Source organism: Centropristis striata, unplaced genomic scaffold, assembly GCF_030273125.1.
Source record: "Centropristis striata isolate RG_2023a ecotype Rhode Island unplaced genomic scaffold, C.striata_1.0 Scaffold_26, whole genome shotgun sequence".
In the NCBI taxonomy this organism is placed as follows: Eukaryota; Metazoa; Chordata; class Actinopteri; order Perciformes; family Serranidae; genus Centropristis; species Centropristis striata.
Window position 1 is genome coordinate 502,237 of NW_026739042.1, and position 25,220 is coordinate 527,456.

The 25,220-nt window shown below is 38.0% G+C and overlaps 1 protein-coding gene across 1 annotated transcript; it reads right to left on the reverse strand.

Moving 5' to 3' along the window:
- Window positions 1-10,093: 10,093 nt before the first annotated feature.
- Window positions 10,094-12,759, reverse strand: LOC131967760 (microfibril-associated glycoprotein 4-like). The gene is made up of 6 exons (XM_059328702.1): window positions 12,664-12,759; window positions 11,757-11,913; window positions 11,564-11,602; window positions 11,342-11,438; window positions 11,102-11,269; window positions 10,094-10,579 (listed from the first exon to the last, which is right to left on the reverse strand). Exons 1-6 carry the CDS (start codon window positions 12,666-12,668, stop codon window positions 10,326-10,328), a joined length of 720 nt encoding a protein of 239 aa, XP_059184685.1. The 5' UTR covers window positions 12,669-12,759; the 3' UTR covers window positions 10,094-10,325.
- Between the last annotated feature and the right edge of the window lie 12,461 nt (window positions 12,760-25,220).

The window sequence follows — 25,220 nt, forward strand, 5'->3', positions numbered from 1 at the left end:
ACTGCGCTCCAGGCCGCAAATTCCACTCTACAGAAATAATTTATACATATAAACGTAGGAAAATTAGTCTTCTCACTCACAATCCTCTGGTAAAGCTGTCAGAGTTATAGTTTGGGCGTAGGTAGCAGAGATGATCCTCCAACACCACCAACAGCCTCAATGGCTCCCATATTAAAAACGCAGGGAGATTTCTGAAAAAAGTAAGATGTAACATTTTTTTTAGATCGCTCTAACAAAGCTATTTTTTCATTCTTCTGAAAAAACAAACATATGTAGACGTTCAGGAAGAACTCAGGACGCTCAAAGTGAAGTTGGATCAATGATAGGTATTATGGTTTTGCCAAAAATGCTTTCTGTTCGAGGCCAGAAATTTCAGTCCACCTCTGGCTGCTTTCACTCTTTCATTAACAGGTGTCGGTTAATTCTGTTGATTGCTTTGATCTGATTGCCTTTGATCTTTGATGTGATTACAGTTACAGATACACACACACACACACACACACACACACACACACATACACACACATTTTGAGGTTAAAGGGCATAGTTTGAAATCTCTGAAGAATCTCATCATAGTGTACACACACCGGCAGTAGCCCCCGTGGCCCTTTCAGAGTTTCCCCAGAGGAAATTTTCTAGTTAATAATATAATTATGTGTTTCAGCTCACCTGGATCGGGCTGTACGATGACGTGAACAGCTGGAGGTGGTCACTGTCAAACACAAGTTTCTACAAACCAGGAGAGGAGGAGTTCAGAGGATGGAATGAAGGAGAACCAAACAATCTGGGCAGTAAAGAAAACTGCACAGTGATGTTTAATGATGGACGATGGCGTGATACCAGCTGCTCAAACAAATTTCAGGCAGTCTGCTGTAAAGTGAGAGGTGAGAATATTGATGAGTGAAGGTAAAACAGAGCAGTTGAGCTTGTTGACCTCTCCCCTTCTCTGCTGCTCTTTGCCTCTCTGTCTCCAGTTACATGAAGCTAATTTAAAGCAGATGGACGTGAGTCCTGCCTTCATTGACATAAATATATAAAGGTTTCTATAAAGAGCTCCATCATTAACAGCTTTATCCCACGTCACTGTCTCAGTCAACAGGGCTGCAAGAGAAGGAGTTGATATGCACACAGCTCCACGGTGACTTCAGCTTCATGCTCACATTCATTAAGAAACATCAGACTGCTGAGAAAAACATTCAGACGCAGAAAAATTCAAAGTTTGCATCTATGTTGTGTGTTATGTTGCCTCTGCACAGCATTTCTCTCTGCTCTATGTTCAGGGCGGGATGTGACATTTGTTTTCATTAACGACCGCATGAGCTGGACCGAGGCCCAGAGCTACTGCAGAGAACACCACACAGACCTGGCCAGTGTGAGGAACAAGGAAGAGAACCAGAAGGTCCAGGAGCTGGTTCCAGAAGATGAATATGTCTGGATCGGCCTTTTCAGAGACTCCTGGAAGTGGTCTGATGGAAGCAGCTCCTCGTTCAGATACTGGAAGTCAGGGCAACCTAATGGTCCAAAGGAGGCTTGTGTAGTAGCAGATTTCAGGTCCTCTGGAGAATGGAGGGATGTGACCTGTGACGAGAAGTTTCCATTCATCTGCTCCGGTCCATCTGAGTGGTAACCCCTGATTCAAACAGTATTTATATTAGATTTAGCTTTACTTTAACATGAAATGAGAAGATAAAAAACATTTCTGGACAATAAATGTGAACTCTCAGGATGCTGATGTTAGCGTGCAGTGACCAACTGCAGATAATCAGTTTGTGTTGACTTCAATGTGAGAATATGAACAGATGGAGGAAGTAACTGCTTCTACCTGACTGATAAAGCCCTGAACGCCCCCTGGTGGCGGCCTGCAGTATAGCTCTAAACTGACCACAGGCAGGACTAAACTAACTGAGGACACTTTATATCAACAGGATGCTGATTATTATCAGAGCAGAAATCTCTCAACTCATCATGTCTGATTTCATGTTTTTTTAAAGCGTCTTTGATGAAGAAGAAGAAGACAGTGAAGAGATGGAGGATGAGTGTGACTGTATCTGCTGTGATTGAGGGAATGCTGAAGCAGGTAAATCTTCTTTTTATTCAACTTTTATGCAAAAACTGAGCAACAAATGACTGTTAGAAGCAAATTTAAAATGAGATGAGATGAAACTTTATCAGCCCTCAGAGAGTGAATTCACATTAAAGCAGTAAAAGAAACAGTCTGAGGAGGAAACAGATAAAGAGACATTTAAAATAATAAATAGAGCAAAATCATTCACATACTAAATGTTATAAACATCACAATGCTTTGGACAACAACGTGACATGAGAAGTAGAAACAGGGAAAGTCACAAACTATCATGTGAGTTAAAAAAGTGTGAAAAAGAGCTTCCAGAGGATGAAATGTAAAGAAGAAAGCAGAATGTAATCTCTGTGTGAGTAATAATGTTTGTCAGCTCCAACAGAAGCTGAAGGACCAGGGGCTGAATGACGACGTCACACTGAGCTGGAGGAAGCAGCAGATGGAAAAGTCTTCCACAAGGAGAAGAAGAAGACCAGCTTTCATTGAGATTTGCTGTTAATCAGAGAAAAGTGTGTTTCTCTCCTCAGAGTCCTCGTGTGATGTGTGAGAATAGAGCTGCACCAATAACAGTCTAGACGGAACTGTCCAAAAAGTGAAAGTGAGGAGCATTTATGGGTACAAGTCAGGATCTGGCCTACTTTACTTATTTCAAGGGTACTGAATCCAAAAAAAATTGTTTCCAAGCGAAATTTTTAGTTTTTGACCTTCTAATTTGCATATCGAAATGGCCGCCGTTGGTCGTTGGACCATTTCCCCTTAGTTTTTTTGAAAGTAGGCAATCAAAGATGAGGAAATTAAGTTTCTGGATCTATAGTCTAGAGTCAGAGCAAGGATATAGTGGAGGCTCAGTGTCTTTTTTATGCATATATATATATATATACATGCAAAATACCAACTTTTAAGGTGAGATTAAGCATTATTTGTGTCATTTTTTTAAGGCCGACATAAATATCCAATCAATATCACTTTTAAATGTTCCAGTTGGTATTTTGCATATATATATGTACATAAAATAGACACTGAGCCTCCACTATATCCTTGCTCTGACTCTAGACTATAGATCCAGAAACTTAATTTCCTCATCTTTGATTGTCTACTTACAAAAAAACTCAGGGGAAATGGTCCAATCACTGTGTAAGATGGACAATTGGAGGCCATTTGATACAATTTAGAAGGTCAAAAACTCAAAATTTCGCTTGGGAACCATTTTTTTTTGGACTCAGCACCCTTGAGATATGTAAGGTAGGCCGGTTCCTGACTTGTACCCATAAATGCTCCTCACTTCTTATAGAAGGCCTTTATTCTGAAATCCATCTAGACTATTAGCAGATTAATCCACTCGTTGCAGCTGTTTTTACAATCAAATCATCATTTTAGTCATTTTACAAGCTCAAATGTCAAATATCTGCTGGTTCCAGCTTCTCCAGTTTAAAGAGTTCATGCTTTTATTCGTCATATATGGTCATAAACTTATATTTACTCATATTTAAACATATACAGACTCTTGGTTTATTAAGTTTGAATTGATGTGTTTGGGCTGTGGGAAATTATAACAGCAATGTTTTATTATTTTTCACATTTTATAGGTAAGATAATATAAATTAGATTTGACTGGAATCAACTCCAGTGAAAATCCACCTTTAAACTTTAATGTTGTGTTGAATCATTCAAACCTACTTTCATGAGTAAAAACATCTTTCTTCATTTGAGTTAATATATTTCATCAAAACATGCCAAACACTTCTGACTTTTCAAATATGAATATTTAATGCTTTTCTTTGTCATATATGGTCATAATCTTATATTTACTCATATTTAAAGGTGTTGGTTTATTAAAACAAGACATTATAATTCATGTGTTTGTGCTGTGGGGATTTATAACAGAGATGTTTCACTATTTTCTGACATTTCATTGATAAGATTAATAATATTAGATTACACATATTCTTCATGATGAGATTAGATATTTCACTTGTTTTGGTTTAGAAATGAAAGTCTCACTGGGAACAATGCTGTCATGATATTTTTATAATGAAATAAAATAATAATTACAGTAATGTGAAAATGTATGATGAAATAACATAATGTGTGCAATGAATTTAATAAATTTCTTTAATTTCAGAATTTGATCATTTATTTATATCACAATTGACTTGTGTGATGATTTATTTGTTATCTTATAATAGAGATAATAGAGAAGACTCCCATAATACTGATGGTTTATAACAATAAATGTCCTCTGTGATCTATAATCTTTTTATAAAGTTTCATCATCTCTGAGATGTTTTAGACTTCATTAAGGGTTATAATAGGTTACTTCATTAATTGGGACAAATCTGAGGCCTTTATCAGGCTATTGTCCATCTACCCTCTTACATCATCAAACTAATATCTAGGCATTCGAATAACTCCTGATTATAAAGATATGGTCCGAGAGAACATTAACCCACTGCTTCAGAAAATGAAATCAGATTTTGGCAGATGGACTAAAATCCACCTTTCACTTTGGGGTAAAATACACTCTGTTAACACACATCACTTTTAAAAGCATTTATTTGTCACAATATGTTTCATATGGGGCTCATAAAGTGGTTAATATGACATGGCCTCGGTCGAGACACGGGCAGAGAGAGAGAGAGGGAGAAACGTGATAAATACGTTCGGTATTTGTTTATGTTCAGCTCAAGGAAACCAGCTGTTTTAGATCGAGCCGAAACAAAATGTTACCTGGACACTGACGTAAGCAACTTGAAGGATAAATAATTGAAGGCACGGAGGCTTAGAGAAGATGAATGGCTCAACGTGTATAGCTGATGGATAATTTGCTACTTAATTTTGCTTATGTGAGTTCGAATCCAGCTCTTACCAATCTCGCAAACATTTTATTTCCATACATTTCTTTTTTTACCGGCAGCTGTGATGTAGTGTTCACTTATTCAATGATGTTCCCCCCAGTAGATAGGAGGTGCGACTCGTAAAACGCCAGGTATTATGTTTATAAATATGTGACCAATCTGCTGACAGAGCGGGGCCACAGCTGCTGATGTTGATGCACGCACGCGTACGTAAACCAGATCTCATCTGTGGTATAGTCTGGCGTTATCCAGGCTAGTAGATAGGCAGGTTATCAAGGCGAGAGTAGGCTAACTCTCCTGTATATAACGGTGTTTTTTTTAACTGATTGGTGGGTTTACCCCTTACACCTGCGTATACCCACCTCTACACCACTGGTTATACCCTTGAAACAACTAACGAAACATCCATTTAATGTTGACTTTGTTGTCTGGTAGACGCAGTTCCCGAAAAACACACTTATAGACCGCACCAGTTTGCACCAGTATGCTGTCAGAATAACTGTCATGGTGCTGTAATAATCACATTTTAAATAAAAAGTACACACAGCCCTCCTATTAGCTGCTACTGATGATGCTACTTCAACTACACCTCACAAAAATATAGTTTAAGTATGATTCTTAAATTAGATCTGAAAGCAGGTTTATCCTGTTCTCACTCTCACAAGACTCACTAAACTGGGCACATTTGTTGTTTTGAGACATTTTATATACAATTACTGCAAGACTCAAATCCTCAAAACCACAAATCTATAGTTTCACAATTTAAAAAGTTTAAAGCTGCTCACTTTAATTATTCATCAAACAAACGGGAGGGAAAAGTGCCTTTGTTGGAGACTATTCTCATCGGCAGATTAATCCACATTCTCCAGTTCCTGATTCATGGCTTCTGCTCCAGATGTAAACATGTCATCTACTGTGTGTGTTCTCACCTGTTTCCCAGGTAACCATCAGTGTGACGGCCGTCATGAGGATGAACAGAACCGCCAGCGTTACCTCCAGAGCAGAAAGACCACAGCACACCTGTTTCCTTCCCGCCATCCTGTCTGTCAGCACTGAGTGAGTTATCACCGTTCCTCTTAATAATCACCAGAACAAACTGTCTCTCCTCTGTTATGTAACCAATTATCGGCGTACTGGATGTTATGATCCCCGAGGTGTTGCACCAGCCGTCCCAGGTGTGAATGTGTTATACATCTGAATTTCAACGAGCCAATCAGGCGTTTTTTACTGTTTTTACATTTTACTTGCTGTGGCCTTGTACCTCACTGTTATATATGAAATATAAATATAATGTATACGTCCTGAAGCTCTATGGACTCTGCACAACAGAGGCTAGAAGTGGGAACAGCTAAAATATATCCTTTGCGCAGAATAACACATGATATAAATTATTTAAAAAAATTTAAAAAGATGCAAGTTCAATATGCCTGATAATTTTTTTTAAATGGGAAAAAAATGGAATCTACATATACAACACTTTTCCAAGTGTCACAAATGTTGAAAAAAGATTGCTCCACATATTCTACATATTGAACTATTTCCATGTTTCCAGCCTCTCATGACCGCCCCTCCATAAACTGATTTTTTTTTTTTGTGAATATACAGGGTGTCCATAAAGTCTCTTTACAATTTATTAAACAATATATTACAACGTATTGTATGTAGTCAGTGGTTATCAAAGCTTTTAATCACATTGCATTTGTGTTTAGGTATAGGTAGTGGTAAATGAACCCCTATAAAAAAAGGCTCAACGTGTATCATGGCTTATTGATATGCAGACCTGTGGGGTTATGATAAAGATCTCGTGTGTTGACCAAAGATACGGACATCACTGACCTAAAGCACAAGATCACTGCAACCATTGATGAGGCTCTGCTACAGAAAAATAAAATCAAGTACCGTCTTGATGTGCACTGTGCACCTACTGGTGCCCATGTAGAGGTGCATTAAATGAGGCAAAAAAAACCTTTGATATCCACTCCTCATTTTGTAATATTTTTCACATGTTTGTCTGTTCATTTGCTTTCGTAATAAATGTTTTAAGTTGTAAAGAGACTTTATGGACACCCTGTATGTCATGTGAACATTCGTCTCAGCAGAATCAACCATGAGTGCAGAACTTAATGTTTTTAATAGGATCTGGCTAGTGCAAACATTTTATTTTTGAAGTGACTTTGACAGAAATATCACAACTTTAACCTTCATTTGGTTACTCTTTTTCCTAATAGAAGCTTTCGTAATCTATAATCCCTTCAAGGCCGTTTGGAAAGGTCAACCTCTGACGATAATGCCTGTTTACAGTTTCTTTCTATGATGACAGATAAATATTTGGGATTTTTTAAAAAGAAACATATATTTCAAACCTGTCGGCGGGATCAGAACAACATAAAATCCTTCTTGAGTTTGTAGTAAATACCAGCTATTTTCTAACTTGGGTTGCACCAGTCAAATATAAGATATGTCTTTGGTCCTTTATCACACCTGCGTGTCCAAACCAAGGTTCATGTTTTTGTTTAATTGTATACACTTGATCAGGTCAGTTTTGGCCTAACATTACAATTGTGCCAGCACACTGAAGACCCAGTGAGCTGAACTTGACAGGGATTCATTTGTAGATCAAACTGAAAAGTCAGAAGGGTTGCCGTGAAAAGACCCTGAGTTAGTCATTAAGTCTGTTCAGCGTCCAATCAGAGAACATGCAACTCTGTCAACAAGGAAATATCCAATTCTTTATGTGAGTAAATAATGACGTTCATGAAAGATGAAGAGATCTGAAACGATTAATACATGAAACGTTCACACTACATTTGGACTGGAACAAGTTAGACAGTGGCATTAAGCAACTTCCTACAGCTCAGAAAGCTGATCTGAGGTCTGTTTCCACCGAGAAACAACAACATCCCAGACTCCAGGGAGCCATGGAGGAAACAGACCTCAAATCAGTCAGAATCTGGATTTAAACAACATGATCAAACTCACCTTCAGTGTGAAACCAGCAGGGAAAGTGTTGGTGTGGTGTTTTTCAGATCCACCTGAACACTTCAGCTGTTATCTAACTGATAAACAGCCTGCAGGTATTCTCCTCTCTCACTCCAAAGGTCACTCACCTGAGCATCACTCAGATTATAGATCACAGATTAGATCAGTGACGACAGTAAGTAATAAAATTAATAAACTGTTATCAAGCTGTTTGGTTCTTGACCCTGGAAACAGGAGATCTCAACTCAAGGTCCACTTTCTTGCTTGTTCCAGAGCTTTTGACTATATTTCTATGGGGAACTGATCTGTGATGTCAGTAAACATTCTCATGGGGATTTTATGGTTTCAAGTCTTCTTTAATACAGCAGAAAATGATGGTCCCATTTAGTCACACAGAACAGAACCTTTGTCCCTTTCACAGGGTTTTTTCCACATATACAGTATGAAGAAATTTGGACCAGTCACAGATCCCTACTGGGGTACATACATACATATATATATATATCAGCGCTATTTTGATTGTTTCTTATCTCTACAGACATTAATTGCAATGTTTTCTTAAATTATGATAAAAACAGAGCCGAAGCACACATTTAAGACTATATTTAGTCTTTAAAGTCTCACAACCAGCCCTATTGTATGTACACATGTAAACATCGAGCTTGAAACTGTCTGAAGACTGCTGATATATTTTAGTGTTTTTGTGTGCTTCCACCAGCTTCAGGACGTGCTGGTATCCCGGCTGACCGTCAGGACCCTGAATATATATATATATATATATATATATATATATTTCCCTTCCCCTTCTCATAATTATAATTAATGCTCTCTAACTTTTTACTCCAAATACTTTTGATAACTTAATACTCTTGACAAGGTAAATACTTATACACTTGAACGATATTAAGTACTATATTTGTTGCCTACTGAATGAATAAAATATAGAGGGTACACACATTTAAGATGCACAACTAAACATAGTTATATATTAATGTGCGTGTGTGTGTGTGTGTGTGTGTGTGTGTGTGTGTGTGTGTGTGTTAAATATATCCTCCTGTGACCCAGTCCACTGACTTGTGTCCTCCATAGTGGACATTTTGTTCACATGCATCTTCTTTTCCTGTTTTAAACTACTCTATCAATCCCCACTGTACTGTGAAGAGACATCCTGGCTTTCCACTGACATGTTGTGTTGTGTGATGCTGAGGTGCTGGGAGCTTCTTTTCTCCTCCTCTTTCTTTTTATCCAAAATAGACGGCATAGCAGCAGGCACATTTAATGGAAAGAGGAGAGGTAAGTCAAATATTGTTTATCTATTGTTTTTTTTCTATGATAAAGATATATTGTCTTGTTTATTAACATGTTAGAAGTGATATGTTTAGTTCTGAAAACAGTTATATTATTCATATTTTAAATTGATAGCCCTTTTTTAATGTCAGTTATAGTGGACACTAACACCGTCTTCATGTACTTAATAACTCGACATTGTGAACACTGATAGTTGAGGCAGATTTGGAGCTGTCAGATGATGAAAGAGATGAGGATGAGTTTGAACCTGCTGTAAAAGAAAATGGCAAAAAGAAGAGGAAGAGGAAGAAACAAATAAAATATTATTTTACAGTACAGGTTATTTCATTATTCTTATAACGTGAGTTGTTTGATACAGCTGTCCCACTTACTGATTATATCTTTCTCTGCTACCATTATTTCATAGGATGAAGTCTTTATTATTCAAACCATTCCTTAAATAAAGGGAGTTTTCACAATATTTGAGGTCTAATCACAGGTGACCTATCCTGATACAATGCCTTTAATATGCACATGTTTCTGTCTATTTCCTCAGTAGCTTTCCAGCCAAGAGTCAGACAAACCTCTAACACATACTACACAAACAACTAAACAGTAGTTTAAATGCAGTTTAAATGGTTCATATTGTTTTATCACTGAATGTATATTCAGAGATTGACATTAGCATGACTATTAATACTGGTGTTGATAAATCTAATAAACTAATGAAGTATTAACATGTATATTTTTCCCCTAAAGGTGGAGTTGTAGTTTTTCTCTGTGACCACTAGAGGGCAGTGATTCATCATCATTTATGTTTGTGAATAGGAAGGAACCAGAGAGAGTCCAGACAGAAAGACACAGAGACAAAGAGAAGACATCAGAGGACATCAGCTTTCTGCTCAGCTTCTCATTTATTTTCAGTTTACTGCAGATAATGATCACATCAGGGTTTCACACATCCATAAAACATTGTGTTCAGGGGAGTTAGTTTGACTTTAATGCAGATAGTGTTTACTGAAGGTAACATCAATGCTGGCTGGCTGATCTTAAGAAGCTTTTATTCTTTTTAATATGTTTTTTGTATGAGTTGTGTTGTCAGATAATGAAGTTGCCAACATGGACAACTACTGTACAGGACGGATCTTCATGCTGATGGTCTTCAGGGAGTAGTTACTACCTTTCCAAGGGTTCCAGATCACTCCAACCGAACCATAAGTGCCATCAGCCACTGAACTATAAACCCCATTTGGATTGGCGTAATAACAGCTGTTGTACCAAAACGCACCCAGGTAAGATTTGGCACAGTTCCCTGAATAGACGTCCTGGTCTTTGTCAAAGGTCGAGAACTTGTGTCCGCTGTGATAACTCATGGAATCTCCTACAGAAACACAAGTATAAAATCAAAACATTATGATAGTAGTATACTTTTAAAGGATGTTAATTTTGGGTAGGACTGTAGGACTGACTACTTCTCTAACCTTTTACTGATAACCAACGTTTTATTTCTTTCACTATACTGAATGTTTTTCTCTATGTTAAAGGGTTAAGTTTTTCCTTTTCCTCATCCAAAGTTAGATTGTCATATGCGATACAAAAAGGTAATCACAAAGACTCCCTGCTCTACTCCACAGGATAGGAAAACGGCTGAATATTCAGTTCAAGTTGACTCACTCCCCCTTTCCTTAATTTCTTTATTAAAGAGCTTCATGATTCAGATGAACTGTTTCTAGTTTCATAGTGAACCATGCCTCTAAGTCCTCCAGTTTGCTATCACTTATTGGTCTTATTCTTCTTGGCCAATACTACAGGGTCTGTGATTGACTCTAAGTCGGGCCCCTCCCCTGGACCACTTTACTTTAAGAGCCCAAACATAAAACAAGTCCTGCTCCCACTAACTCACCTGCTCCTCCATCAGTGAAGCCAGAAACATGCAGTGTGTATCCGTAGGACTCTGGGTCGATGGCGAACGAGGAGTAACGAGCGAACACTTTGTTCCCACTGAAGTCCTCCATGTCGACCAGCAGCTCGTACTGTTTCCTCAGAGTCAGGTGGAAGAGAGCCTCAAGACCTGAAAACAAACACACAGACATATAAAAACAGTTTGATGAAGTCCTGACTGTTAGTGTGGTTTGTTCCTCACCGAGCCAGTACTCTCCAGTAGCGCTACCAAAGCCGGCCTTGTAGTGATCCCAGCCCCTGTAGAAGTTCACCGTGCCATCCATCCTCCTCTGGAACACCTGGGGGACGGGATGGGGGGTCAGCTAGCTCAACACACCACGTATCTGACACATCAGGTTTATTGTGAAGGTCCAACAGGAAGTGCTCTTCCAGAAAAGCCCTCTGATGAAGTTTAAATACTTACTGTCCACCGTCCTCCCAATGAATCCATGTCACAGAACACCTACACACACACACACACACACACACACACACATTGGTCATTGGTTCATGTGATTCTTAAACTATATCCATCTACTACTACTATACCATCTGTCTCACCAGAAGAGCTTCATCATCTAAAGGTGGACCTGCGTCCCAGAGAGCATGAAGTGTACCTGGACAGCAGACGTGGATCCGATGGGATAGATGGTGTACACTCCGCTGGGTTGGCTGTTGTCATGGTGATAGATGTCACTGCAGTCAAGCGGGAGGAGGAGGGGCATGCAGCTGATCAACGGGGGAGCCAGGAGGAGGAGGACGTAGACGTTCCAGCTGAATAAACCAATCAACCAATAAATCAATCAACCAGTCATCCAACCAACCAATAAATGAATCAATCAATCAACCAACCAACCAACCAACCAATCAATCAACCAGTCATCCTGGTCAATCAATCAATCACTGATTGATCAACCAATACATCAATCAATCAATCAATCAATCAATCAATCAATCAATCAATCAATCAATCAATCAATCACTGATTGATTGATTTATTGGTTGATTAACCAATAAATCAATCAATCAGTCATCCAATCAACCAACCAACCAATCAATCAATCAACCAGTCATCCAATCAACCAATAAATCAACCAACCAACCAATCAATCAATCAATCAATCAATCAATCAATCAATCAATCAATCAATCAATCAATCAATCAATCAATCAATCAATCAATCAACCAACCAACCAACCAACCAATCAATCAACCAACCTTTTTGAAGCTTCTTTTAGCTTTTGAATGTTACAAATAATCTCTGAACTATCTGTAGCTGAATATCTAAGTAAAATGTTCCAGTTGGTTCTGTGTAACAAACAATCTCACAGCATCAGGTTATTAAACTGGCTCACTTGTTGAAAAAAAAGAGTATTAACGAGTATTAACGATTTGGGGGAAAAAATGCATTAGAGAAGGAAAGAGAAGTGACTGACTAAGATGCTACGTTTCACTGTAAGAAAAAAGTTGTTAAAAAACTGATAAAGATTCAGATAAACCTTTACAAATATAATGTTACAAACCTCATGGTCAGAGTTCTGCTGAAGTGATCTGATGAATATCTTGATGCCAGTGTGTCTCTTATATGTCTCGCTCTATTTATATTTCCAGAGTTTAATAAATTACTGAACAGATGCTGTTTCACACCGATAAAATAATTTGATAAGCGAGTGGAAACATGAGTCCTTGAGGCTGCATGTGTTCCGATTACACAACATTTTTGACACATCAACAAAATTTTGGGGACCAAAGAGACATCTCTTTAACTTTTTAAAGACTTTCTTTTAAGGCTTATTTACAGTGTGTTAATAATATTGGGAGGAAAAGGCTTAACGGCAGACTTTGACTATTTACTTTTCCTTTCATAAATGCTTATGGGTAAGGGTTAGGGTTACTATTTACTTATTTCCCTATACATTTTCATGATGGAAAACTTGGGCACACAATAAATATGTGGACATATGTTCGGAGTTGAGCTGCCTTCAGATGATAGTAAATGAGTTTGTGGCTCAGAGAAAAGTGTAGACACACACACACACACACATACAGAGGCAAGGTTCATAAGGAAACTATTCATTACGTTTCTTGGGGCTCCATGCAGAGTGAAGGTCCGGAAACTAGAATCTGTTGCCTTAAAACCAAACCTCAAGTGTCCTTAAAGAGACCCAAATCAGGGACATGCACAGAAATTGTGAGGAGCAGTTGCTCTAACCAGAACCCCCCTTACCATTTAAAATGTGACTACTATAGCTGTTAAAGGTATTTTATTGATCACCAGGCTCTCAAATGCTCTCTGAACTGGAGCTTTTGGGGTTAGCCCCTCACAGATAAACACTTGCTTTAGTCCTATGCTGCACCCAAAATTACATTAATCATCATTCCTTGTACCTAAGGTGACAACATTTGCCTATTTGCTATGCTTTGCACATCACACACAGCTTTATACCAACTGCAAACAATTCTCTAATCTGTCATGATTCAACAGACACACTTAGCGTAGATGGTCATAACAGAGGTCAAGAATGATCTTGTGTAAAGCTCTCTCAGGTTTGTACACTGGAAGCCTAGAGTAAACACACACCAGAGAAAAAGACTTTTAGAAGGTCACAGGTGAAGATATGTAGCACTGGGCTGACACAGTCAGAATGAGCCCCAATTTATGTAATAATTCACATTTTCATCTTCTACAGAAGTATGACTTACACACAAACCTCGTCCTATTGGCCAGTGAACTATGACATGGCCAACAGCTGTTAAGTCTCTTCGAAGGTTGCTAAACATAATGTGTGTGTGTGTGTGTGTGTGTGTGGTTACAGGCGCGTATCTAGCCTGAACAAGATAACATATTGTGAGAACACACTGCTCTGTCTCATGCCTGTCTGTGGAAAAAAGACACAGCTACAGTGAAGAACAACACAATCTGGCTATCTGCCGTATAATAATTCTTCAACAATCCGCCTTTTGACATGTTTCTTAACATGTCAATCAAACACAGGTGGGGCTGCCTCTGACTTGTGTTGCAGCTCTACAGTGGCACTTAAACCAAAACAGGTCCCCAAACTGCAGGCAAGCACCAACACCATCAATTATGCAATCAACACAAACTATATGTATGCACATGTGTAAGCAGTTCTTCATTGCACAAGCATTTGGAAGGAACAAGTAAAATCTTCATTACTCTACTGATTACAACTCTAAAATAAGCATTTTCTAATAAGACCTTTAAGTAGCATGCCTCTACATGATGTAAGACTATTTGTATAATGCATTAAGCATTAGCAGTTATCATCTATGTACGGAGGTTCAGGAGTTTAATAAAAAGATCTTCTTCATCTGGGGTCTTTAATCTCTCCAGGCTCAGAGAGGGAGACCAGGTAAACCATAACAATGTCTTTAGATTTAGATAGTTTCCTGTTAATAAATTATATATGTAGCTTCCAACAAATCTATCATCTATAATTACTCCCAATAACTTGACTTCATAAACTCTTTCAATTTCAAAACCATTTAATTTCAATTTCATGTCACTGTTTGCCCTGATGCCACCAAACACCATACATGTTGTTTTATTTTCACTTAGTTATAACTTCTTAACACCAAACCCTTTTTTTTATTTTTTATAAATAAAATCTTCTTTTATAAGTGACAGACTAAACATCAAATTAAAGTTGTCAATTCAAAATTTGTATTTTCTTTCTTGCAGGTTCATTTCTTTTGCCAAATCAGGGCCTATATTAAGAAGAAAAAATTCTTAAACTCATATCCTCTGTATTATCAGTAATTAGATTGTTAATTTTAACAATGTGTGTTGGAAAATCATCAGACTATGGCTAGCCTTAATGCTATTTTTATATTTTTGCAACAGCTGATCATAATAACCCTTTTTCCCCCCATTTCATAATAACTCATAATAAATTCCCCATAAAACCTGTTTTTCTTTTTACTCATTTTTTCAAACCCTATGTAAATCATGGTGGACAATGTTGATCATAAAGTGTTATAAATGTATCTAAGATGCATTGTAGGAGACATTGGCATCCTCTATGTGTACTTCATGCCAATAATTGCTTCTGGTGATGTAAAAACAGGCAAATGATTACTAACATCAGTTAGGTAAATCATAAGATTTCAACAAATCAATGTTAAAATCACCACAAACCAAAAACACCTCATCATTATGTTTTTCATATCACTCAGATTCATCTTGTTAAATTGATCAAGGCAAGAACCAGGTGCTCGATAAATGCAACTAATCAATATGCTTTTCTTTTTACAAAATTAATTTGAATAGTTACACATTACATTAAATTATCAATCTAAATTTTAGCTAAAAATGGTGAAGGTAATCTTTATTTCTGTTAACCCTCTATGGTACACATTATGATGCCAGTTAGGGAAAAAATGTTTGGGGTGTTTTTTTTTTGTCTTAGAATAGACTAAATAAGCATAATCTGAAGAAATGATAGATTTTTTTTTTTTAACATTTTTGGGGTTTGTTGCCCGTAGGCAACGGTGCACAAGTGAAAAAGAGAGGGTTTTTTTTTTTCAATTAGAAAATTATTTATTTTATAGACGTGTGAAAGATTCAGTAGCTTCAACAGGGTACAATACAAAACATTTTAAATATAAAAACATCATAAAAGGAACTTTTTAAAACCGGTTTCTTGTCTGGAGTAGCAATTTTTTTTCCAGATGGAAAAGGGCCAGGAAATTATGTTTTGAGTGCTTTTTTGTGGCGTAAAATGGCAAAGCTTTTTCAATATGGCCTCCTGGAGGTCATGTGACAAATTAAAGCATTGCTATTGGTTCCCTATACTCTTCCCTCTTTTTTAAAGTATCGCATCACTCAAAAAGATGCATTGTAGAAATTTGACAGGCAAAAATGGGTATGTTGCCTGAGGGCAACACCGTACCATAGAGGGTTAAGTTATTGTAAAGACTCCTACTGTTAAAGTGAATCACAGAACAAAACCTTCATTTTTAAATGAAACTGCCCCTTGGTAGAATAGAGTCTCTGGACCAATGTCATTTTCAAACTCATAAAGTTTGTGATCTTGAAAATCAAAAGACTTCAAATCTGTCTATTAACACATTATCCTATATCAGATTTTTGAAGTGGGACTTTCTTGTATAGTTAAAAATAACGTAGCTACATACTTGGATGTCCAGTTCTTTTCATGATGTTTGATGGATTAGAGGAGCAGTCTGCTACTCCTGTGTGTGTGTGTGTGTGTGTGTGTGTGTGTGCAGCCATCTCCTTTTTTGATTTCCTCTGTACTTCAGTAATTGGTTCAAATGTTTAACAGGGGTGCCAGCTGAGGTCACGAAACCTTTCCTTTTCCAGTACATTAATACTCGTCTGTCTGATGTTAAGCTACTCTCCCCCTGTTGAAATAGAAGGGCATTCACAAAGCCGTTGTTTTCATCACCATCCAACAGAGGGCTGGACATGCAGTGGACAGGCTGTCACTGCCTGCTCTCTCATAGTTGTGTGAGGCAAGGCAGTGTTATCTTTTGGCTCACTTTGTGTCTCTGGAAAATTCAAGGTCTTTACTGGCATGTTACGTAAGGCCCTCATTTCACTTCTGTGTGTTTGAATGGAGACATTAACTTCTCCTAAAAAGCACTGACAATTTGTCAAAATGTCAATAAATAAACCTTCTTCCACTCCTCATCCTTTTTGAAATTTCTTATGCCATCTAGTAAATGTATTAAACAGTACAAGCCCCAACGAGCCTGGTTTACATTCCTTACATTTATCAACTGTTTTTTGAGACATGTTAAAATCTTTTTACACCTGTTATCAGAGAGTTGTGAATGGTGTACTGCCTGAGTGAGGACCCAATCAAGAAGCTTCTACACAGGGGGCCTGATGCCCCTGTGCACTTGATTGCTTCCCAGTCTAATCACTTGTTTTAATTCACCAATCTCTATAACACCATCAACTAAAATTCCCTTGTAATCTATTCCAATCCCCCGTTTACACAGCAACTAGAGATCTGTGATAAATGTAGGAATTCTCAATCAGTCTAAACTGTTCAATACACTGCATTTACACAGTAAAAATATCTATCAAGTAGCTAAACCCTCCCCATATTCACATAAAAAATAACAGACTCACGCCTCAGAAACAGTTTAATCTCTCTACCACTCTACAGGAGGGGAACCTTAAACTCTACTCTACAGCTCAACAGGAGGAGTCCATCCATCACACCGGCTTCGCCCTATTAGGAAAAAAACGGCTTCTCCAGATTTGAGAAGAATGGGTTATTATTGATCAAATAATCATCTAGTGATATTCTCAATAGCTTTAAATTATTCTTTGACCCAGAAAATGTAGACTTTGACACCAAGATTGACCTTCTAAGTGGCTTAGAAGATATACTGGTTCTCATAGATTTTATATGGCTGCCATCTCCGATCCACCATCTTGATGAAGTGGCTCCTACCAAAATTTAAAACCTATGGTGATAGACAGTATGTGGAAAATACTTGGTGCTTTTGTCCGGCGTGTCCCCTTTATTGTGTCCTTTGACTACAAATACACTTACGTCCAAAAAGCACTTACGTCCTAACCAGAACTCAAAGTACTAGCCACTTATTAGGGCCTCGGGGCAATCTCACCAGCACTGTGCTGCACTACTGTTATAACGTGGATTTCTTCTTCTTCCTATAATCTCCAATAATTGGAGATATTTAAACGTCTACTTCTCAGGCATAATTTCACCTAGAGACTCCATTTAAACTTTAAACAGTAGACACAAGTCTTGTGTATCTGTGTATTAATCCACGTTTCGATAGGTCATATAGTTTTTTATCAATCCCTGTTCAATGACCATGATCATTTTTGGAGAAATTCTGAGATTATAATGGGTGTGTATTGCACGGAATGTTCGTGTCACAGTGTGTGACATCATCGCCAGAGTGTAGAGGGAGAGAAACAATTGTCAAAAAATAAATTTGAAAACTGCGCTCCAGGCCGCAAATTCCACTCTACAGAAATAATTTATACATAGAAACGTAGGAAAATTTGTTTTCTCACTCACAATCCTCTGGTAAAGCTGTCAGAGTTATAGTTTGGGCGTACGATGGACAGATGCACCACCAAAACCACCAACAGCCTCATTGGCTCCCATATTAAAAACGCAGGAAGATTTCTGAGCTGTCTGACATTTAACAGTTTTTTTAGATCGCTCTAACAAAGCTATTTTTTAATTTTTCTTAAAAAAAAAACCATATGTAGACGTCCAGGAAGAACTCAGGACGCTCAAAGTGAAGTCGGATCAATGATAGGTAATATGGTTTTGCCAAAAATGCTTTCTGTTCGAGGCCAGACATTTCACTCTGCCCACCTCTGGCTGCTTTCACTCTGCCAGAAGATTCCACAGCTGTTAATTCTGTTGATTGCTCTGCTCTGATTGGTCGACCCCAACGCTTTGATGTTTTGATGTGATTACAGTTACAGATACACGCACGCACACACACACACACACTGGTCATTTAATGTAATAACAGTTAAAGATACACACACGCACACACACTGGTCATTTAATGTAATAACAGTTAAAGATACATGCACGCACACACACACTGGTCATTTAATGTAATAACAGTTAAAGATACACACACGCACACACACTGGTCATTTAATGTAATAACAGTTAAAGATACATGCACGCACACACACACTGGTCATTTAATGTAATAACAGTTAAAGATACACACACGCACACACACTGGTCATTTAATGTAATAACAGTAAAAGATACACGCACGCACACACACACACACACACACACATGTAAGCGCGCACACTCCTCCAGATACAAATGTTTCACACACACACACAGACACACAGACACACAGACACACACACACACACACACACACACACATTTTGAGGTTAAAGGGCATAGGTTGCTGTACAAATAAATACTTGAAGAGGAATGTTTGTTGTAGGTGTGCTCCTTGTATATTATATAGTATCATAACATTACTAGTATTAATTGTTTGAAATCTCTGAAGAATCTCATCATAGTGTACACACACTGGCAGTAGCCCCGTGGCCCTTTCAGAATTTCCCCAGAGGAAATTTTCTAGTTCTTGCTTATTCTTGTGTGGTTTTTCTCAATTTCATCCTTGCTTGTGTTGTATGAACTATCAAATGTATGTCGCTTTGGATAAAAGCGTCTGCTAAATAACATGGTATAGATCGTAGAAGAAGAAAATTTAATATTATTTTACAATACAGGTAATTTCATAATTCTTATAACGCGAGTTGTTTGATGAAGCTGTTTAGTTTATTAGTTTAGTTTAGTTTATTATTAAGATCCCCAATAGCTGCAGCAAAGCCACAGCTATTCTTCCTGGGGTCCAACAGTATCAAGTTGGGTTTGACACAGTCTCATGTATAGCTGTGTCTCCAATCTCTAAACTCTTTTTAAGAAGAGTAGCTATTACTTTGGATCCAGATATTTTGAAGTCGTCCTCCTTGCCATCGCAGGGCGCAAACAGACATTTCTTATTTGACATGTTCAACTGATTAAATCACCTTTGTGTGATTTAAATGTACTTGATACGAGACTGATATATCAATGCTTGTAAGAGCTGCAATAACAGTTAATGTTGAATGAATATACCAGCACTTGAATATAACTCAAGTTATAGTTATACTCAACTATTAAAAGCTTGAATTTATTTATTTATTTTAAATCTCAAGGTCAAGGTAGCCTGATTGACAATGTTTATACCCTAGACAGAAGACTTGACAGAAGAACGATATCGTTGGGGATCGCTCTCAGACCGATTTTCACAAAGACAAAGAGAGACTTTTAAATGTTCTTGATACGAGACTGATATATCGATGCTTGTAAGAGCTGCGATAACAGTTAATGTTGAATGAAAAATAGCCAGATTTATTATTCATGTGTGTGTGTGTGTGTGTGTGAGTGAGTGGAGTAGATCTGGTTCTGGTCCCTGCCTGCTGGATCCAGGCTCTGCTAGGTGAGTCTTCACCTGCAGCGACTGGACCACAGTGGTCATGGAGCTGAGGAAACAAACAGACAGATATATGACAGACTACAGTTACAGTTAGACATTGAAGTCATTTTTTTGAGGCGACCAAAGACAGCAGGAGACAGGAAATAAAAAACAGCCTCAAGTGGATTAAACTGTAGTAGTTTGGGCTCTGTTGACATTTTGTTGTGAAAATAGTCACTACTTGAGTTCATTGTTACTGCTTCCAGACTTAAATCTGACTCAATCAGTCAAATTGTATTAAAATATGTTTGCCATCATCAGGGGGACAAACAGTAGAACTCAGTATAGAGAGTGTCACAGGTGTATTTTATCTAGAAAAATAGTAATAAAAATCTTTGAACAATCCTTTTAATTATCGTGCACAGGTTGATCTCAGGCAGCAGTGGGAGTAAGAAAGGGTTAAAGAAAGTCACCTCCATGTTTGAGCTGCCTGTGTTTCTGCTGGAGATCTTCAGGACAGATTATCATCAGTGAATCCCTGAGATGATGAAGATGATGAAGATGACATTGATGGCAAGACTCACACCACAATCATCCACAGAACTGTGTGAGGTTAAAGAAGAGAGAAGTTCATTTCACACTCTTTGACTGCTCAGACCCAGGCCTCCTACACATGGACAACATTTCACTCAGGTTACTTTTCTATTTCATTTATATGTGAAATATTCTCTGTGCAATGGTTACATCTCCCACTGTTGCCTCTGTTCCTTTTGTTTCAATTGTTAAAACCTTCTTTATATTTCTTAATTGTTTAATTGTTAATACCTTTGGTGGTTCTTCTGCTCCTCTTGGCTGCACCAGGCAAGTCTTTCTTTTCTTTTAGATTCACACTACATTGGTATATCATTGTGGCTGCAGAGCTCTTATCACAACTCTTTAATGATGACCTTCACTTACATTATGATTGATGAACACACTAAATAGGGTGACCATATTTTGATTTCCAAAAAAGAGGACAACCGGCACGGCCTCGAGACACAAATTCAGACAGGCTTCTCTGAGGTTGATGAACATGCTTTATTATGCTTCAATGGTGCAAAATTAACTTCTGTAATAAAATAAAATGAAATCTGTAAAAACTTGTAACAAAATAATAGCTCTCGTAGACTCTTTTCAAATAAATGAATAAATAATATGAAATAATGTTCTAAATATGAACTCTTCTGTTAGAAAATCTAGCTTCAACAATATATCTCTTAATAACTGCAATAAGATAAATAATAGAAGAGTCTCACAAAGATACTAACTTAACAAACAAAAAGGATCTATACTTTTCATCTTTAGTTGTCTTTGAGCTTTGAGCTCTCCAGCACCTTTATCAGACACTGAGACATATGTGCCAGCTTTGCACACGGTGCACTCCGCCTCCCACCTGTGACGATATGTCGGACATTTTTTTTGCAGTTCATCTGTGAAGCTGCACTTACGCTTCGGCATTTCCCGTGAAATGCTGCTCCGCTGTTCGATCTGCCCTCTGTCTGCTCTGCTCTCTGTCTCTCTCTGTGTGTGTGCGCGGCGCTGACCCACCCACTAGGCAGCCTCTTGGTAATTACGTGAAAAATATTGTGTGCAAAGCGCCGGTCAATTTACGTGCACGTGTACTGGTCCTATGAAAAACAGTGAACACCGGACATTTTCGTGAATTTATGAAACCCGGCCGGACGCCCCAAACAGGACGTAAAAAGTGCACATGTCCGGGCAAAAGAGGACGCTTGGTCACCCTAACACTAAATCAGACTGATTGATGTTGATGACATCATACATGGCTGGATAAAGAGCTCTGGTCCCGGGGCCTCAGGGCCCCGCCACCTTCACCATGTCGGACACTTGCACTTGAAATATTTTGTGCTTGTTTCTATTTTTCCAGTCCAGATCGGAGGATGTCATTTATAAACTGAGTCCTCTGATCTCTGTCAGAGTGACTTTTTACTGAAACACACTGACCTGAAATACTATTTTTCTTTAAGAAAATGTATTAGAGATAAATCAGTTAAAATGTGCTCAGTCTCTGTTTTTCACTGCTAGGTTAACACACTTTATACCTGCACTAATTAAACACATTTTCTTCACTAAAAAGCCCTCAGGCATGTGGGCCCCTGGTAGATCTGCCCTGATGTTATCCAACCAAAACACTTTATTACCCAATATACTTCATTATTTATTATGATACATACAGATCTTTTGGAAGAGGTCACACACCAAAAATGTTTACAATACAACAATATGTTGTGTTGTATCAATTTGTTCCATTTTTAATTGCCGAATAAGTAAAAATAACAACCTTTTAGTGTGAAATGTTGTCAGTTATATGATATGATATGATATTATTGTAGGTATAAAGTGGCATCAAACAGAAATATTCTAAAGTGTACTTGTGTGCAGTACTTCAGTAAATGTACTTTGTTACATTCCTTATTTTATTACAAACACAATGACACGTCTGAATCCATTAAACTGTAAAGTTACAAAGTGAACATGTATAAAAAGTTATTTATAGCATAAATGTGATCAGTCTGCATGTGTGTCTCTACAGGCCTGTGTGCTGGACGTCAGTACCATGTCATTAATGAAGAGAAGACTTTTACTGAAGCTTTACAATCTGAGCCGTGATACTTCAGAGGAACTTTAATGTTTTTTTTTTACACTGAACGAGGACTAAGGATTTTGTTCCCCATTGAACGTGCATTATAAGGGATCTCTTAATGTCCAGTATAAACAGCAGGAATTATTACAGGAAGCAGAACCTGTTTCACTGTTCATATGGACACCTGAATATTATTATTAATACAATTATGTGTTTCAGCTGGTCGCCTGGATCGGGCTGTACGATGACGTGAACAGCTGGAGGTGGTCACTGTCAGACACAAGTTTCTACAAACACGAGGAGGAGGAGTTCAGAGCATAGAAAGATGAGGAGAAGAAGGTGGTCTGATGGAAGCAGCTCCTCGTTCAGCCACTGGAAGTCAGGGCAACCTCATGGTCCAAATGAGGATTGTACAGTAGCAGATTTCAGCTCCTCTGGAGCAAGGCCGGATTAGCCATATGGGCAATTGGGCAATTGCCCAGGGGTCCACGACCTCTAAAGGGCCCAGGGCAGTGTGGGCACAAGCAAAATATCTGGTGATCTCTCGTTTATATCTTAAACTGTCCATCGGAGCCGTTGCTTAAAAAATCATTTTGAGGTGGCAGGGTGATTTCTGTTTAAAAGGAGCTGAGGACCAAAATGCTACTTGATTCTGGATTCTTGATTTTTGTTTGTGTCTTGTCTTCCTCTGTGATGGCTCTACCAATTCAATACATATGTGCTGCTGGGAATAGGTGTTGTTAAATAAATATTGGATGCTTTGAAAGTGGTTGCTTACTTATTTTTTTGTGAAAATTGAGGACACTTCCTTCCCTAAGTTTTTCTATCTTTTTGAATGGTGTCCTTGAGTGCCAAGAAAGGCTCCTTCCAAATAAAATGTATTATAATAATAATAATAATTAGTAGTTGTATTTGTGTCATGGGTCAATTTTGCCAGATTATACTGCTGCTGATGTGTTTTGTTTTCATAACATCATAGTGCATTTGTAGTTCTATGAGCGTTTGCACATCTATACATGAAAAAGCACTTGATGACAGTTAGTTATTGATGTATTGACTATATTAACTGTATATTTCTGAAATATATTCTTATTTTGCCAGATTATGGTGATTCTGGGGTCGTGATGATGGGGCCCTTGAATATTGTTGTTAATCTGGCCCTGCTCTGGAGGATGGTGGGCCTTGAACTGTGACCTGAAGTTTCTTTGCATTTGCTGCAGTCCATATTAGATTTAGGTGTACTTTAACATGAAATGAGAACATAAAAAACATTTCTGGACAATAAATGTGAACACTTAGGATGCTGATGTTAGCGTGCAGTGACCAACTGCAGATAATCAGTTTGTGTTGACTTCAATGTGAGAATATGAACAGATGGAGGAAGTAACTGCTTCTACCTGACTGATAAAGCCCTGAACGCCCCCTGGTGGCGGCCTGCAGTATAGCTCTAAACTGACCACAGGCAGGACTAAACTAACTGAGGACACTTTATATCAACAGGATGCTGATTATTATCAGAGCAGAAATCTCTCAACTCATCATGCCTGATTGTTTTTTAAAGCGTCTTTGATGAAGAAGAAGAAGAAAGTGAAGAGATGGAGGATGAGTGTGACTGTATCTGCTGTGATTGAGGGAATGCTGAAGCAGGTAAATCTTCTTTTTATTCAACTTTTATGCAAAAACTGAGCAACAAATGACTGTTAGAAGCAAATTTAAAATGAGATGAGATGAAACTTTATCAGCCCTCAGAGAGTGAATTCACATTAAAGCAGTAAAAGAAACAGTCTGAGGAGGAAACAGATAAAGAGACATTTAAAATAATAAATCATTCACAAACTAAATGTTATAAACATTACAATGCTTTGGACAGCAACGTGACATGAGAAGTAGAAACAGGGAAAGTCACAAACTATCATGTGAGTTAAAAAGTGTGAAAAAGAGCTTCCAGAGGATGAAATGTAAAGAAAGCAGAATGTAATCTCTGAGTGAGTAATAATGTTGGTCAGCTCCAACAGAAGCTGAAGGACCAGGGGCTGAATGACGACGTCACACTGAGCTGGAGGAAGCAGCAGATGGAAAAGTCTTCCACAAGGAGAAGAAGAAGACCAGCTTTCATTGAGATTTGCTGTTAATCAGAGAAAAGTGTGTTTCTCTCCTCAGAGTCCTCGTGTGATGCACTCTAAGAAATGAAATAGTGGTGTTGTTCATATTGTGTAACTTTGTTGTGGTAAAATTACTAAAACTATTACGTTTTTACAGAAAAATTAACAAGGTCTCATTGGAATAACATAATAGTAAGTGATTTTAAGGCTACAAAACACAGAAGATTCAAACGAACATCACCATCTCACTTAAATCATACACGCACGCAAAGATACTCCGCGACGCAACGACCGTTCTCAGACATGCGCAGTAAGCACAGAGCAAAGCAACGGACACCACTCGCCCGCCATGTGC

What these genes read in the sequence shown, in the direction of transcription:
- LOC131967760 (XM_059328702.1), bottom strand. An exon ending in GATCCACGTCTGCTGTCCAG is followed by an intron (nt 11,603 to 11,756) that starts GTACACTTCATG and finishes GTGTGTGTGTAG; the next exon opens with GTGTTCTGTGACATGGATTC. An exon ending in CTTCACTGATGGAGGAGCAG is followed by an intron (nt 10,580 to 11,101) that starts GTGAGTTAGTGG and finishes GTGTTTCTGTAG; the next exon opens with GAGATTCCATGAGTTATCAC.